The sequence below is a fragment of the Vitis riparia genome, chromosome 18 (genome assembly GCF_004353265.1).
Source record: "Vitis riparia cultivar Riparia Gloire de Montpellier isolate 1030 chromosome 18, EGFV_Vit.rip_1.0, whole genome shotgun sequence".
NCBI lineage: Eukaryota > Viridiplantae > Streptophyta > Magnoliopsida > Vitales > Vitaceae > Vitis > Vitis riparia.
This window is the reverse complement of record NC_048448.1, coordinates 24,965,844-24,982,105: the sequence shown is the minus strand read 5'-3', so window position 1 is coordinate 24,982,105 and position 16,262 is coordinate 24,965,844. Positions and strand designations below refer to the sequence as shown.

At 33.5% G+C, this 16,262-nt stretch overlaps 2 protein-coding genes across 5 annotated transcripts; both read left to right on the top strand.

Moving 5' to 3' along the window:
- Positions 1-299: 299 nt before the first annotated feature.
- LOC117907154 (probable magnesium transporter NIPA4) lies at positions 300-11,635 on the top strand. 4 transcript variants are annotated; one of them, XM_034820576.1, is made up of 10 exons: positions 300-317; positions 502-780; positions 2,817-2,873; positions 4,220-4,310; positions 4,392-4,552; positions 4,698-4,825; positions 4,937-5,074; positions 6,563-6,655; positions 10,735-10,840; positions 10,921-11,635. In XM_034820576.1, exons 2-10 carry the CDS (start codon positions 621-623, stop codon positions 11,019-11,021), a joined length of 1,035 nt encoding a protein of 344 aa, XP_034676467.1. In that variant the 5' UTR covers positions 300-317; positions 502-620; the 3' UTR covers positions 11,022-11,635. The 4 variants fall into 4 exon arrangements, with proteins under 4 accessions (XP_034676467.1, XP_034676466.1, XP_034676468.1 ...); XM_034820575.1 differs by having other exon boundaries at positions 317-406; XM_034820577.1 differs by lacking the exons at positions 300-317; positions 10,735-10,840; positions 10,921-11,635 and adding an exon at positions 8,075-10,157 and having other exon boundaries at positions 413-780.
- Positions 11,636-12,598: 963 nt separating this feature from the next.
- Positions 12,599-13,736, top strand: LOC117907591. The gene has a single exon (XM_034821184.1). It carries the CDS (start codon positions 12,922-12,924, stop codon positions 13,435-13,437), a length of 516 nt encoding a protein of 171 aa, XP_034677075.1. The 5' UTR covers positions 12,599-12,921; the 3' UTR covers positions 13,438-13,736.
- Positions 13,737-16,262: the final 2,526 nt, after the last annotated feature.

The window sequence follows — 16,262 nt, the reverse complement described above, 5'->3', positions numbered from 1 at the left end:
AATTAATGTTATACTTGGAATTGGATCCCGAAGAGTATTAAAAAAGGAAAAAAAATATTAAAAAAATGAAAAAAAATTTCCTCATATTGATAGTAAAAAATATAAAAAAAATTAAATGTAATTAAAATTAATAAAAATTGCGGAATTTAAATTTATTTAATATTAATATAGCAGAATTAAAATAAAAATAATTTATTAATTTTAAATTTAAATATATTTTTATTTATTTATATATATATATATATATAAAAAAATCCAGATAAAAAGCAGAATAAAAACGAATAGAAGGCGACGCCGACAAAATCCGAGGGATCCAGGTAAGCGCATTTAAGACGAATCGAACTTTATAAATTGTTTAAACAAAAATACAGTAATCAAATCACCGCTTCTCGTTGTATGTTTCTGGGTATTTCCCTGAATCCATTTTCCGATACACAAATCTCATTGCCTTTCGTGTTTTTTCTTCCCCTCTGCAACTGCCTTCCTCTCTTCTGATCTCAGTTTCCACCCATCCGCATCAGGGATGACGAACCAGTACAATTGAATGGATCGTATGGAATGGACCCGGAGGGTTTTCTGAGGTTGCTTTGTCAAAACGACCAGGCTTTAGGGTTCCGGCCATGGCGGAGGTCGCGGTCTCGCGGAGCTGGGCCCAGGGCATGTCCTCTGACAACATCAAGGGCTTGGTCTTGGCCCTCTCCTCCAGTTTCTTCATTGGCGCCAGTTTCATTGTCAAGAAAAAGGGCTTGAAGAAAGCCGGCGCATCCGGCGTTAGGGCTGGTAATTCCATTTTTGGTTTCTTTTCAAATCTGTGCCGTGGATTCTGGGGGGTTTTTGGTATGAATGTGGAGTGGCTTAGCTTAGAATTAGTTGTCTGTAGAACTGACATTGAATTTTGTAATTGTGGAATTTTTTAGTCTCCGTTGACATGTACAAAATTAATTGCTATTTGCGTTTTCTTTTTGTTGGCTATGAGATTTGCAGATTTGTTTTGCTTGCTATATGATTTTGTGTTAGATTTTAGCCACTGAGATGTGTAAGTGTATATATATGCTTCTGGCATTATGGCGGTAATTCTATTTTCCATTTCCAAATCTGTAGAGTGGATTTGGGGTTTTTGGGCGTGGTAATGTGACTTCTGGGTGATGTGAAAATTTTGGGGAATTAGTTGTTTGTGGAACTAAGAACCTGATATTTTGGAATCTTGGACTAGTTAGTTTCTGTTGACATGTTAAAAAATAATTGCTATTTGGGCTTTATGTTTGTTGGTTATGAGATTTAAAAATATGTTTTCACTTACTACATAATTTAAGATGGTGCACTCTAGTTTGATTTCCAAATCTGTATAGTGGGTTTTGGGTGTTTTTTGTGTAGCAATGAAAGAATCGGGGAAAAATGACGAAAATTTTGCCTGAAATTGATTTTTGTAGAACTAAGAGTTAAAATTTACAGTCGTAATTGCTAGATTTGTGAGAATGAGTTCTTGGATATACAGATTTGTTTCACTTGCTACATGTTTTTGTGATGAGATTTTAACTACTGAGATATGTGGGTGAGTGTATATGTATGTTTACTAATAGTTAAGGGGATCAAGTATACTAAGACATCTGTTGCTTTAGTTTTACAAATAGTACAGTGGATATTGGGGTTTTTGGTGTGGCAATGGGGATGATGGGTGGAATAGTGAGAATTTTGTCTAAATTTAGTTGTTTGTATAACTACAAATGAAATTTGGGATTGTAGTATAGTTTGGCCTGTGTTAACATGAAAAAAATTAATTGTTATATGTGTTTTGTGTTTGTTGATTATGAGATCTATGGGTTTGTTTTACTTGCTATGTGATAATTTGAGTTAGCTTTTAGCATCCTTTTCATGTCTAGTCATTGGTGTACTTTTGTGCTGTTTTTGTTCGTTTGCTTGCATTTTTTCTTTTTTTCTTTTTTCCCTTGTTAGGTGCTGTTAATATATTTTTTGTTGCCTACCAAAATAAAAAAGAAAAAGAAAAAAAAGAAAGAGATATTTTGGTTAGCTTTTAGCTATTAAGATATGTTAGTTACTGCATGTATGTATTATGCTTGCTAATACTTAAGTTGGAAAACTATAATCAGAAACATGCTGGGGATTTTCTTACTTGCTGTAAAATTTTCTAGTTGAGATTTAGCTATTGAGATATTAGTGAATTTACATAGATATCATTAAGTGATACACACACACACACACACACACACACACACACACATGTACTGAGAAAGATGTCAAGGGGATTTTGTTATTGGCTATATGATTTTTGAATTGAGATGCTAGCTATTTAGAAGTGAAAAAAGTATGTGAAGAGAGATGCAAAGGCAAATAACCTGAATGCATGGTGTTATGCAAAGTTACACTCAAGAGAGAAGAGAAATCAACAAAGAAAAAACAGTCATTAAAATTAAAAAAAATAAATAAATTGAAAGGAATGAATATCTTCACAAATAATCGACTCTTTCTTGATCCAAACACTTCAGTGGAATTGATATGCATTTATGCCGTTATATTGTTCTATGCAAATCTTTTTGGTCATGCATGAGTGAGACAATTCTTAGGAATGATATTTGGAATATGGCAATGGTGAATCTTTTGCACATATACCAAGTTTCTTTCTTCTGAAGTTCTTTAAGCTTTTCTTGATCTGTAGATTCTGTATCGGCTAATGAGTCTTAAATATTTTTTATGGCTTGGGATAGCTCTTACTTTTTTGCATGTTTAGTGATTCTATTTACCATAATAAAGTGGCACAATTTTTTATTCTATTTAAATTTTCTTATTACCTATGACAGGTGTTGGAGGTTATTCTTACTTGTACGAGCCTCTTTGGTGGGCTGGAATGATAACAAGTGAGTCTTGCTTTATTCTTTGGGCTCAAATGGATCATATAGTATGTTTGTTGCACTATTGCTGCACATATGTCAATTTTCTTCAAATTCTTTGGATTCCAAAATAGTTGGAGAGTTTTAAAACATGGTTGAATTGTTTTTTATTGGTAGTTAAATGAAAAAAAAAAATTATAATTGCCTTAAGGTTGCAGAACCTTACACATCTTCACTGTTTTGAAGGCCCTGCTATTTCTCTCTCTACTAAGGCACCAAACAAAGAATTATGAAATTGGTCTCTGTAGTCAAGACTCTAAATGACCTTGGCATTACCTAAGCCGAGCCAAAGAGCATTAGCCTCACAGACCAAGTTCCAAGTCCAGCAGTGGATCACAAGATGATTTCTGGACTCCTCCATTGTGCACATTTTTATACTAGTATACACTAGACTCTGTCCATCGATGTTTTATTGGTTTGATTAGGTTCCATGTGTTTGATTATTGGTTCTAGGGAATTTTGGGATATTTCACCAATAGCAGTAATATGGATCAATTCATTTCCCATTTTTGGTACCTTTTGTGATGTTTTCTGTTTGCAATGCACCTCTTGGAGAAGTAGTAGCCCAATTTTAGTGTTGCATAACTAATTAGCTATAACTATTCAAATTGATTGCTGCTGCAAGTCAGTTTTTGGTGATAGAGATAACTAGGCTATATCTCAGGAGAAAATATTCTAATTCTTATGATTCATTTAATGAGTCGTAGGAAGGTGGAATTTTACTGGCAGTCCTTGTTGGTTCATTTAATGAGAGCTTATGCTTAGAAGATTTCATTTATAGAGGGCAGCCAAGCTGATGAGGTATGCAGATGATCTATTATGTAGTTTTGAGATACTACAGCATATGATGTCTTTCTCAGGATGGATTCCACCTCTTTTGTCCTTGTTCATTGTCTATGGCATGTTAATTAAAATAAAACAATATCTAATTTGATATGTGGATGAGTTGAATGTGTTCATTAGCAATGAATTATCGTTTCCATTTCCAATTAAATAAAGTTCAATGCTGGCCGCTTTGCATCATCCGAAAATGTGATTAAAATTTTCTATTCAAATTTTTTGCCTCCAGTAAAGCAGTGATTTTTGTCCTTATTTTCAAGTGGTGGAAAGTTGTATGGATGTAATATTTATTGCTATTGGTTTTACTTTCTTTGTTTCATTTTTTTTTTCATCTTTTTTCTCCTTGCAAATTTTCAAACTTGTTGTTTCTTATTTTATTTTAAAATTTAAACTTGAGTGTATATCTCGTAATTAGGTGGGACATTATTATTGCTGTATGTGAATTCTTATTTGGATTATTGCCATTGTGACAGTGATTGTTGGGGAAATAGCTAATTTTGCTGCCTATGCATTCGCGCCAGCTATTCTGGTCACTCCTCTTGGTGCTCTCAGTATCATTATCAGGCATGAGGGAAAGTCTTAAATGATCATTGTTCATGATTTTCTTTTCTGATTTTTAATGTTAATTGCGATGCTATGTTGTAGTGCTGTACTTGCATATATTATTTTGCGGGAGAAGCTGCACATTTTTGGAATTCTTGGTTGTGTTCTGTGTGTTGTGGGGTCAACAACAATTGTTTTACATGCTCCTCAAGAACGTGGGATTGAGTCTGTCAAAGAAGTGTGGGATCTTGCAACAGAGCCAGGTATGCACTTGGAATATTTCTATGTAGAGAAAGTACTCCCATTACGAGAGGTCATCCATAGTTTAACTTTTGATATTTTAGACTCCATATTTGAGGTTTTTTTACCCTAAGTAATGACTTTAGTCGTTTTTAATGCCTATGACAGCTTTTCTTTTTTATGCTGCTTTGGTGATAGCAGCAGTATTCATACTTATAGTCCATTTTATTCCGCTGTATGGCCAGACACACATAATGGTCTACATCGGTGTTTGTTCACTTGTAGGCTCACTGTCGGTATGTAGTCACTAGTTGCTCACTCCAATTTGTTTTTCCTTTTCTCTTTGCATGCATTTTATTAGTTATTTTATTTACTTTTAACAACACAATGCCATATACTCTTGACAGGTCATGAGTGTTAAAGCCCTTGGAATTGCATTGAAGTTGACATTCTCGGGAATGAATCAGTTGATATATCCCCAAACGTGGGCCTTTACTATTGTTGTAATTACTTGTGTGATTACTCAAATGAACTATTTAAACAAGGTAATTTTGTCACACCCTTTCTCCTTTTGTAAATTATCCTCATTCAAAATAATCAATTTATGATGATAGTGTTCTAATAGTTTCCCTGAAAGTGGTAGACTTTACCATGTTCCAGCAAACCATGGTCCCACAGATGTTCAATACCTCAGCTTGTAGTAGGAATTGTTATTCATTAATGACTTATTCTAGAACATCCAAGAACTTGAAAATTGCAGCCATCATCACATATGATATAATGATAGTAAAGAAAATGAAGCTTGGCTAACTTAAATTTGAGCTGATGCTGCAAGATATTGATGCTTCCACACTACGTGATGGATTTGCATCATATAATCTGATATAAAAAACAATGTAACCATCATTTTCCTTGGAATGGTTAGAATGTCCTAATATGATCTCATAACTATGCTGCTGCTGAACCTATGAATTTAATGTCAGTTTTTTTGAGCTTATGAATGCTTCTGGTTTTTCTGGAGTCTTTGTAACTTGAGATTACAAACAGATATGCAGGTTCTGATCCATATCACACACATCTTTATTTATCATAAACCATGCAGGTAGCTAGCTCTTCAGGATTCCAGTGGTTAAAGTTGGCTATAAATTTTTTTATTTCATATATTCATTTCATTACCAATAATTTTTTTTGATAGTCAAGTAAAAACAATATTAACACAGCACATAGTGTAAAAGAGCACCAAAGTACATAGGGCATATACAAAGGAAGCCAAAGGGCAAAAATTAAATAAAATAAAAGCAAGAAACAACTTCCTCCCCTTATGAAAAAGTTGGTCAATCTACAAAATCTACAATAGACATTGGCATCCTATCCATGATTCTCCTAACCCACATCAAGAGAGTACAACGAAATGAAGATTTGAGTGCTTGATCCGTTAACTCCATTTTCTAATGATCTCCAATTTTCTCCTTTTAAATAGTTGAAAAAAATGCATAAAGAGGCAGCCTTTCAAACCTTCTTTTGCTTTTCCCCCAAAAATGATGCTTTCCAACCTAGGAGAGCCTTATAGATACATGAAAGCAGCACTCATGCAATGCCAAACAAGGAGAAAACTAACTTTCATGAAACATTAACCTTTAGCAAAGTGAAGAAGAATGCCAACCACTGATTCTTCTTCTGTCTTTGCACAAATAGCACTTATTCACCAAAGTCCATCCAATGTTTTATAGCTGGTTCAAAGTCAAAATCCTCCTCCAAGTTGCTTCCTAAATGAAGAACTCCACATCCATTGAAATCCAAGAATTCTAAACTAGTAAATGATTGTGTAAATACACACACAAGCAGACACATGCAATGATTTTTTTTTTTTTTTTTGATAGGCAAGTAGACACATGCAATGTTACGAGGACCTTTTTTCTTTTATTTTCATGCCGTGATTGTTGAGTATTTTCTACTTCAAACCCTTTCTTTTATTTTGATGTCCTGGTTGTTGATTATTGTCTACTTTGAAATGTGCTGGTTTCCAATTGCAGGCTCTCGATACATTCAACACAGCTGTTGTATCACCTATATACTACGCGATGTTTACATCATTAACCATTTTGGCTAGTGTAATCATGTTTAAGGTAATACTTCAGCTGACCTTGAGATACCTTTTTTCCTTTGAGTAGTTGCTATTTAATTTGCAAATCATGACAAGTAATGCCGATATCTGATTACTTGATCCCATTCTACTCTTGCTTGAAGTATTTTTTATTTTAGGCTGTTCTTCTGAAACAGTAAGAAGCTAGGTTCAGCTGAAAGTAGAGCCTCCTCTGAAACCTCTGATGAGAACATGTGGTTATCTATTATTTTTCACTCAATAAGAAATAGAAAAAGCCTCCACTTGCAGTTGCAGTATGTCCAGAACCTTCTGATCACGCAAAATGAGAGACACCACCCCTTTTTTTCAATTTATGACTGTTTACTTCTCCAGGGCTACTCACAACTTCCTTGGTTTATATTCATCTTGGCTTCTTGTAGGGATCTAACTACTGTATATTACACCACATAATGAAGCCCCCTCACATTTCATGGAAGAATTTTGAACTAAATGACAACATTATCACATCCACACTCAATCTTTCCCCACCCCTTCCCTCTCCATTGCTTTAGGATGCCCCATAATATTTAACTCAAGCCATATTGGGTTTCACGCTGGGCAGCTTCTCAAGGTGTTCATGATATGATGATTATTTCTTTTTGGGGCTGTGGTAGGAATCTTGGAGTCAGACCCTGGTTGTAGTCCTGAAAAAAGAATCCGAAAACAAATCTTACACAGAATTCGAAGATGTCTCAAAGAAGAGGTTGAGGCCAAGGCTAGAGATGAATGTAGGATCTTTGAGGGTTGGAAGCAGTCCATGCCTGAATCGTGAGAAAACATTTGCTTGCTCACTTCCCATTGAATGTTGGTTATTGAGGAGTTCTATTGGGCATATGGCAATTTGTATTCAGAAAGACTTGAACTTAATTTTGATATTCCAAAAGACTGAAACTTAATTTTGATGGATTACTTGCTTCACTTAAGGATCTCAAATTTTAGGGTTGGATGTAACCAATTAATTGGTGGAGGGGCAATTGGTGATAGTTTTGTCTTAGTTGACTATTGGTCATAGAGGGTTTTGGATGTAACCAAATCATTGGATGCAGAGGTTTATGGACCATGGAAGGTTCTTGGGTTGCTCTTTCAGCATCTGTTCTGATTTTTTCTTTAGCATGTACCCCTTCTTTAAGTTCACAAATTGATATAAACATTATGTTATATATATAATTTTTTTTCCTTTTTTCTTTTCTGTATAATTCACTTGAATGGTTGAACAAATCAACCAAGGTTTTGAAATTATGATGTTTCAGACAAGTGGAGGCTTTTTCTATTTCTTATTGATTGAACCAATGGTCAATATCTCATTAGGCTAGTTAATCCAGGAAATTCAGCTGTTTCTAATGTGGGTTGTTTTAATCTGTGGGTTACTTGATCATGCTCTATTTCTTTATGTTTCTGACAGGTTAGATCACATGATTCAACCAGTTAATCCTGGAAATTGGGCTATTTCTAGTGTGTGTTATTTTAATCTTGGGTAGCATTTGATCATGCTCTACTTATTATGCGTGCGCTCCTCCCATGTATTCATAAATTTGCTCATGTTTGGAACCGTGGGAAGCTAAAGATGGAGTGAAAACCACCGGCAACAACATTTAGGAAGCTAAATTGTAGAGTGGTTTTGATGCTTTTTGGTTTCTGTCTTGTCATTTTGAGATCCATTATGTGTGCTCTTGCTTGATGTTGGATTGGTTGATCAAGTCTGGAGATAAGTGATATTTGAAAGTGTTTTACAAGGTAGTTTTGTTTGTAATTTTGAGGACTAGCAGGGGAAAAAAGGACTGGAAGAAGAAACCTTTTTTGATGTTAAAATTTTATTGTGAACTTGATTATAGCCTAGAAAGGTTTTGGGTTGGGGAGCCTCCAAGGGCCTTAGATCATGTCCTTTTTGGAGATCTTTTGGTTGCTTGTAAATTGGATTCCTTCGTCTTTGTTTTTGTGTGTATACCTTGTTTGTGGGGGTTTCTTTTTTGTGATAATGAAAATTTTAGCTGTTAGTGAAGAAAATGAGTTGTGTCGTTGTTTAGTATTTCGAGGAAAGTTAGATTGAGACTAGAGAAAATTCAAAGGAATTTCCTTTAGGGAGGTGAGGCGATAAACAAAAAGAGGCATCTTGTAAAGTGGTCAATAGTGTGCTTGGAGAAGAGTAAAGAGGTGTTGGGCATTAAACACCTTTCTTAGCTTAATAAGGTGCTTTCGTGTAAGTGGAGTTGGCAATACACAATTGAAAAGAGGAGCATTTTGGGAATAGGTCATTAGTGGCAAATATAGGGAGGAAGTGAAGGTTGGTTGTTTTGTTAAGTGAGAGATGGGTATGGAGTCGGGCTATGGAAAACCATCTGGAAGGATTAGGACACCTTTTGTAGTAGATCTTCCTTAATGGCAGGTAATGGAGGGAGGGTAAAGTTTTGGAAGAATAAATAGTGAGGAGATGAATCTTTGTGTGTATTTTTCCCTTCTTTATGTCTTAACCATTTCAAAAGAGGTTAGGGTAGTGGATTTATGGGATTAGATAGGTGAGAGGGGTCATTGAAACCCTTAGTTTTCTAGATTTTTGAATGATTGGAAGTTGGACAATGTAGAGGAATTCTTTTCAAGGTTGCAAGGAGTGGCTGTAGACAGTGAGGGGGAGGACAAGGTTATGTGGATGGATTGAAGAAATGGTATGTTCTCAATTAAGTCTTTATACACTACCTTAGAATCGAGGGGATCGATTTCTTTTTCAAAGAGCATGATTTGGAATTCATGGTGCCTTCTAAAGTGAGTTTTTACACATAGGAAGTTAGTCGGGAAAGGTGCTGACCCTAGATCAGCTTTAGAGGAGAGGGTGGTTTTTGGTCAATAGATATTTTCTCTGTGAAGTTGAAAGAAGATTCCATAGATCATGTCTTTCTTCATTGTACCAAGACAAGGGTCCTTTGGTAGTTGCTTTTTGATCTGTTTGGTGTTCATTGGGTGCAAGCTGCCATGGTTAAAAAGACTCTCTTAGGGTGGCATGGATTGTTTGTGGGTAAAAAACACAGGAAGGTTTGGAGACCGGCTCCATTGTCTATCTTTTGGACCATATGGAAAGAAAGGAATTGAAGGTCTTTTGACAATGAGGAGCAATCAGATCAAGCCTTGAAAAGTTCTTTTCTTAGAAATCATTTTTTGTGGGTGAAGATGTACCTAAGATATAGGTTCTATGTCTTTAAATGATTTTTTTGATTGGTCGGGTTTTTGCTAAAAGGGGGTTGTTTTTTGTTTTCATTCTTTTTAGATGTGCCTTTTGATGCTCATTATATGCGTCCTGTGTACTATGGTGACTTGTCTTTTTTATGTTTTCACCTAAAAAAATTAGTATGAGAAACAGCCTCAACTGATTGCCAACCTTTTTAAGTGATGTAAGCTATGTCTATGACGTAACCAAAATATCCTTAATAATTGAGTAACGTCGTGGGACTTTTGAGCTACATTCATAGGACATGTTTAGCTCCTAGAAAATTGAAGGGAAAATGTGAAGGAAAATTAAAAAATGATTTAAAAATAAATTATTTTTATATGGTACTTCAAACTCATTTATCTTATTTTATCACTTCTATATTAAGATTAAATAATTTGAAATTATATAAGTTTCTAACTGATTTTAGTTATACTTGATTTTCTTTTGTGTCTTCTATTGTAAAACCAAACATAAGAAAATCATTTTCCTTAACATTTTTTTTCTTTCCTTAGTAGTTTCTTGAAACCATACATGGCATTAGTTTTTCACTTGATCTTTTCCTTCTTTTTCTAGACTACATTCTTAGCTATCGATGATTGATTGGTAAGGTAAGGAGACAAGGTGAGTGTCTTTGGTTGGACATGGTTAGGTTTTGAAAATTCTCTCTGAATAGCTATGGGTCTCCATTGACCTGTCATGCCAAGAAAGAGTGAATTCCAATCTGAACAATTTTCATAACTAAATTTTTGTTCATATAATTTCATTTCTTTTTCCCAGCTATAAGTTAATCTAGATTCACCAACTCATTTAGAGTTTCATGAATTGATTTGGAATTAAATGAAGAACTTGTTATTTCTATACAGGATTGGGATAGGCAAAATCCAACTCAAATTGTGACAGAGATGTGTGGATTTGTGACAATCCTTTCCGGGACTTTTCTTCTTCACAAAACAAAGGACATGGTTGAGGGTGTGTTTTTACATCGCTGTACTATCACATGCTGTATCATTGTTGATCCAATTCTTAGGACATTTGTCATATGTTTGCAGGTTCCTCACCATCTTTTGCTGTGCGGCTCCCCAAGCACACAGATGAGGATGGATTTGAGCTTGAAGAAGATACCCCTTTCCAGTGTCAAGATTCTTTGTGATTGCCATAAACCTATTCTTTGATTCATTCGTCTGCCATTGTTCACATACTTGCATACCATTTTGGGGGAGGGACATTGCAGCCAACCTGTATTTTATCAACATATCGAGCCAACTGCCAACTATAATCACTCGAGATAGAATGAGTTCTTGTATTGGATCAGAACGAAAAGAAATTAAATTTTGCTTTAGCTGCTGTCATGTATACTCCATCCATCTTCAGAAAACCATGTATTCTTTCTTCTTTCTGTCTTTTCTTTCTTTCACATTCAAATTTTCCCAGAAATGTAGGTGCTTGCCCGTTACAGGCTATGAAATTGAGAAAGAGGTAATTTGGTATGGCTGAAGGAAGGGGGAAAAGTAAAAGCTAACATGGGTGATGTATCTTAATTGCAGAGGGATGTTATGTTGGGAATAACGTTGTAAGGTCTAGAATTTGGGGAGCCAAGACTGTCGGTGGCCTGATCTCAACTCTGGAAAAATCTTAATGCTGGATGCATCCACATCACATCCAAGCAGCCTTTGAAGGCTTTTCTTTTCCCTTTTCTTTCTTGTGTTCATGAGTTTGGTTGAGGAAATATGAGAGAGAGTGTTGATGCGGGTGACTTACATTAAATGCATTTGTATGCTTGTCTCTTTCTACGCACAGATACCGAAAGAGCCCGCCCTGCCTCTCCCTTTCAATTTGGAGGTAACTACACGCGTTTCTCCCCCGTTCAATCCGGCGGTTGATGAGTTACCCTCCCAAACCTTTTTTTAACTTTTCTCATGACTAGTGTTGACGCCAAAAACCAACCAACCAACCTACCAACCAACCAATTGTTTTCAATATCTTAGTACTCCATTTGTTTTCATCCCCATTTCTTTAGCACTCCCTGTATTTTCTTATACTCCTCCGTCTGGTTCGTGCATTTAATTTTGGATCAAAGAAAAAGATATAATTTTTCTGTTCTTAATTGTAAAAGGTTGTTGAAGAAAAATATTGAAATACATTTGACACAACATTTATATATGCTGTCACTTTGAGCTACTTTTATATTTTAATGTTAAATACGCAAGTGCGTCCCATATATGAAAAAAAAAATTATAAAAATAAAAATTCAAGTTTATAAAATATAAAATTTAATTAATTATTTAAAAATACTTAATATTTTATATATATTTTTATTTTAGATCTTATATTTTAATAATATTGATATTATTTTAAGTATTATTTTTTAGGGATGGTATACGAAACTTGAATTATTTTAAAAAATTATTCCTTTATAATTATTTTTACATAAAGGCATAGAAATTCATTATTTTCCTTTATGATTATCAAACTTCGTTTTCATATTTCATATATCTGGTTCTCATAATCAAAAGGAAAAGTGTATGTCACATGGAGATTTTTTTTTTTTTTTAATTTTATTTTATAAAATGTTACAAAAAATCCACTTTTTGATGTCATACCAAAGATCTGGCAATTAATTAAAAAAACAAATAAATAAAGATGCAGTTATATCTAAATATTTTTTTTTATAATATTCTTATTTCTTCGTTTTTGTTGTCTATAGTAGAGTCATACAATGGTCCAAATTTAACCAGCACACAATGAGTTGGATCATTGAAAATTCAATAAGATAGAGGGTGGGAATGAGAGAACTTTTCATACATTGTTATACACATGCCCAATTAAGACGTAATTACAAAATGGAGAAGAATTTTTGTATATGAAGTGCGTACCTGGCCCAGTCTAGGAGTGAAGTCGTAACCCGGTGGGACCCCAGTCTAGGCTCTTCTCATAAGCAAGAAAAATTGTAAACTAGAGTAGGAGCAGTTGAACTAAAATTTTCGAGGACAACCACCCCCCAACCTTCTCAACGCCAACACCCCACCATTCTCATTCCTCCTCCCCAACCCATGGCTACTGAAGACTTCAGTTTTCCGATTGTCTCCGACGCCTTCCCTCGCTTTATCGACTCGCCCCCTCTCTGGCACGCTTCTTCCGCAACCCTTTGCCATGAAGGACCAACCACCAGCAACACAAGTGGGCAACAAGAAGATGATGAGGAAGGTGGTTGTTTTGCATCGACATCAAAGCCAGTCGATCACCCCCGAAGGAAGAGCTTTTCGTGTGTAGAGAGAGGCGGGAGGATGGCGGGTGGAGGAGATGGGATTGAGGACGATGAGGAGGATAGGATGGACATGTTGTGGGAGGACTTCAATGAAGAACTGCATAACAGGTGTGGTCCGAGGTCGGGTTCTAAGGAGGAGATGGTGAAGGTGGGGTGCGTTCAGGGGGTGGCGGCACCGAGAACTGGAGGCGCAGTGGTGGCTGCTAGGAGGGCTGCAAGTTTGCTGGTGCTTGTGAAGATGTTGAGGAAGCTCTTCCAGCTCCATAATTCTCATTCTACCCGTAAGGCCCATGCTTTGTGACTACAGTAATTCCTCCCCCACACCCACACCCACCCCCCATTTTCTCTCTCTCTCTCTCTTTTTCTTTTTCTTTAATTTATTTATTTATATATTATTTTTTATACTAGTAATTTCGAACAAACTCTCCTATTGAAATCTTTATGGATTTAAATTTGATTCATTTCTCCCATATTTTGTCAAATTTGGGCTGACTCCAGCCATGCAAGAATGCTCTTGCAATTTCACCGTGATGTTTTAAATCATAAATTTTGTATAAAAAATTATTTTCTTTTGATTTCATCCATTAGCTTCAATTGTATTTTATTTTAATTTTGTACAAAATTATGAATATCAATTTTCAAAAAGAAAAAAAAAATTGATTATTGAAGAAGCAATTTGATTGGAATTGGAGTGACATAGGATTATATTTTTTAGTTTTCCTTGTAAATATTAGTAGGGAAGTTGCTGTTATTTTTAATTTCCTTTTGTTAGTTTGATATCATCCAATATGTAACTACGTAAAAATTTGTGTATAGGATATGTTATCACGATGTAAATAACGATGTACATGAATAAAATTTTTTGCAAGTAGGTATATAGGTAATATTTCAATAATTATTATAGAATGTATGGCTTAAGAGATGACATATTAGTTGTTAGGAGCAATGGGTTCTTAAACCTAGAGGCTAGAGATTGAGGGAGATTCAAGAATAGTTATAAATTGTTTTTTATATGATGTATTTGATAAATGAGTTGTATTTGAATTTGAAAGTTCAACCTCTTTAACCTATTTAGCATGTTTGATTCGATAAGTTAATTGTACCAAAATAATACAATTATGATCCATTAGAAATTAAGTATCCTCATAATTCACCCGGGGGTTAAATAAAATGAGGATAAATAAGTAGATACGATTATAAGAAATTCAAAATTCGTTTTTGAATTAAATTGGTTAAAAACATAATGAAAATAATTATTCATTTAGTTTGAATTCCTTATCTTTCACCAATAAGGTTGCCTATAAATAATAGGCCCATTGTTAAGTCTACCAATCTTTAATTTTTTCATAAGGTCTGAGTTTCTCTATCTCTATTTTATTTTCTCCCTATCAAGTTCTTTCTAGTGTCCATCTACACCTAGAATTTGAAGGGTGGAGTAATAAGAAACTTTAGCAATTTCTTTGAAGAAAAAAAGTTATTAACCATTAGAAACCGTTGCGGTATTTATTTTGGACTACATTTTTTATTCTTTCCTTATATGATCCATATAAGTTTATTAACAGTATATACTTCAAAATGATAAAAACTAAAAATGTAACTATTTTTATTACTTATTCATAAATCAATTTAATTGCTATGGTTTTGGAATATATAATGAAATTGATAATATTCAACTTTGTTGGTCTATATTTCATCATATAAGGATACAAAGTTAGGATACCCATGCCAAAAATATTGAAATTTAATGAAAAAAAAAGTTAGGATTGTTCTAAAAATAACAAATAAGTGATATTTATAATTGTAAACTTATAATTACTTGTTTGTCGTGATTCGACTATTATTTTTTAAATGATGAGAGGATACCTTATATGAGGGGACACTTATAAATGAAGATTTGCTAATTAATCAACTCATTATTTCTTTGATAAAACATTCTTTAATTAAACATAACTTTCACACATTTTTTATTTTGTACCAAATGATTTGTAGAGCAATAGTAAAATTGGTGGTATTACAAATCTACCTTAGTAATATACATAGCTAAATAGAAGTATATCATGCAACCCATAGATCATAGGTTTCAAAAATCACACCCTTTTTTTTTATTTGATGATGGGATGTGCTTCAAAAACCAAGTTGTCTTCCACCACGATTCTACTCTCGTGTATATTGGGAAATTACTAAAGTGGTCCATATGTGTTGATTAATTGTAAATTATTATTATTATTTTTTTTTTCGATTTGTCCATTAAAGTGATTAAATAAGTTTTTATTTATTTGTTGGGTTTGGGCATCTCATTAAGTGTGAACTTTAATGTGTAGAGATCAAAGATAAAAATATTGATAATTATAAATATATTGGTGCTTCCATTTTACGGATATTTCGGAGATATATCGATATATGTTTTAACACAAAATATTGATGAACTTAAAATTGATCAGAACTTATAAAAATGTAAAAAAAATTCTTAAAAATAAAATTAAAAGTATAATAGATATTTTAAAATTGTTTTGTTCAAGAAATTTATACATGTATTATAATAATTTATCATATTTGATAATGATATTATATATGCGAATAGAAAATATGTATTTTATAATTGTACATTTATTATTAAATTATATCAAATATTATTCGACATAATATTATGATATTCGATTATAATATGTTTAATTAAAAATATATTTAATATTAAAATTAAATTTATAGTCCATTTAATTCATTTGTATTAAATGATATAAAACAAATAATGATATATGTATAATTTTTAATATTTAATTAATATATTAATTATATTAAAAACACTATGAAGAAAATTATCACGATAAATTTTAAATTTTTGGTAATTAATTAAATAAAAAAATTTCATTTAATTATGAAATAATTATAATTAATTTATTCTTTAAAATATTCTTTTAATATCATATTTATATAATGAGTTTTAGTATATATATACATATATATTTAGTGCCAAACATACAACTAGGGGCAAGATTGCCTTAGTGGTTGGTTTAGTGGCTTGGTGAACGTTTTGGCTGGTCGTGTCGAGATCCATCGAAACATGATATTTTAATCATTGGTAGAGATCACTTGATTTTATTTTATTTTTATGATGGACCAAAAATA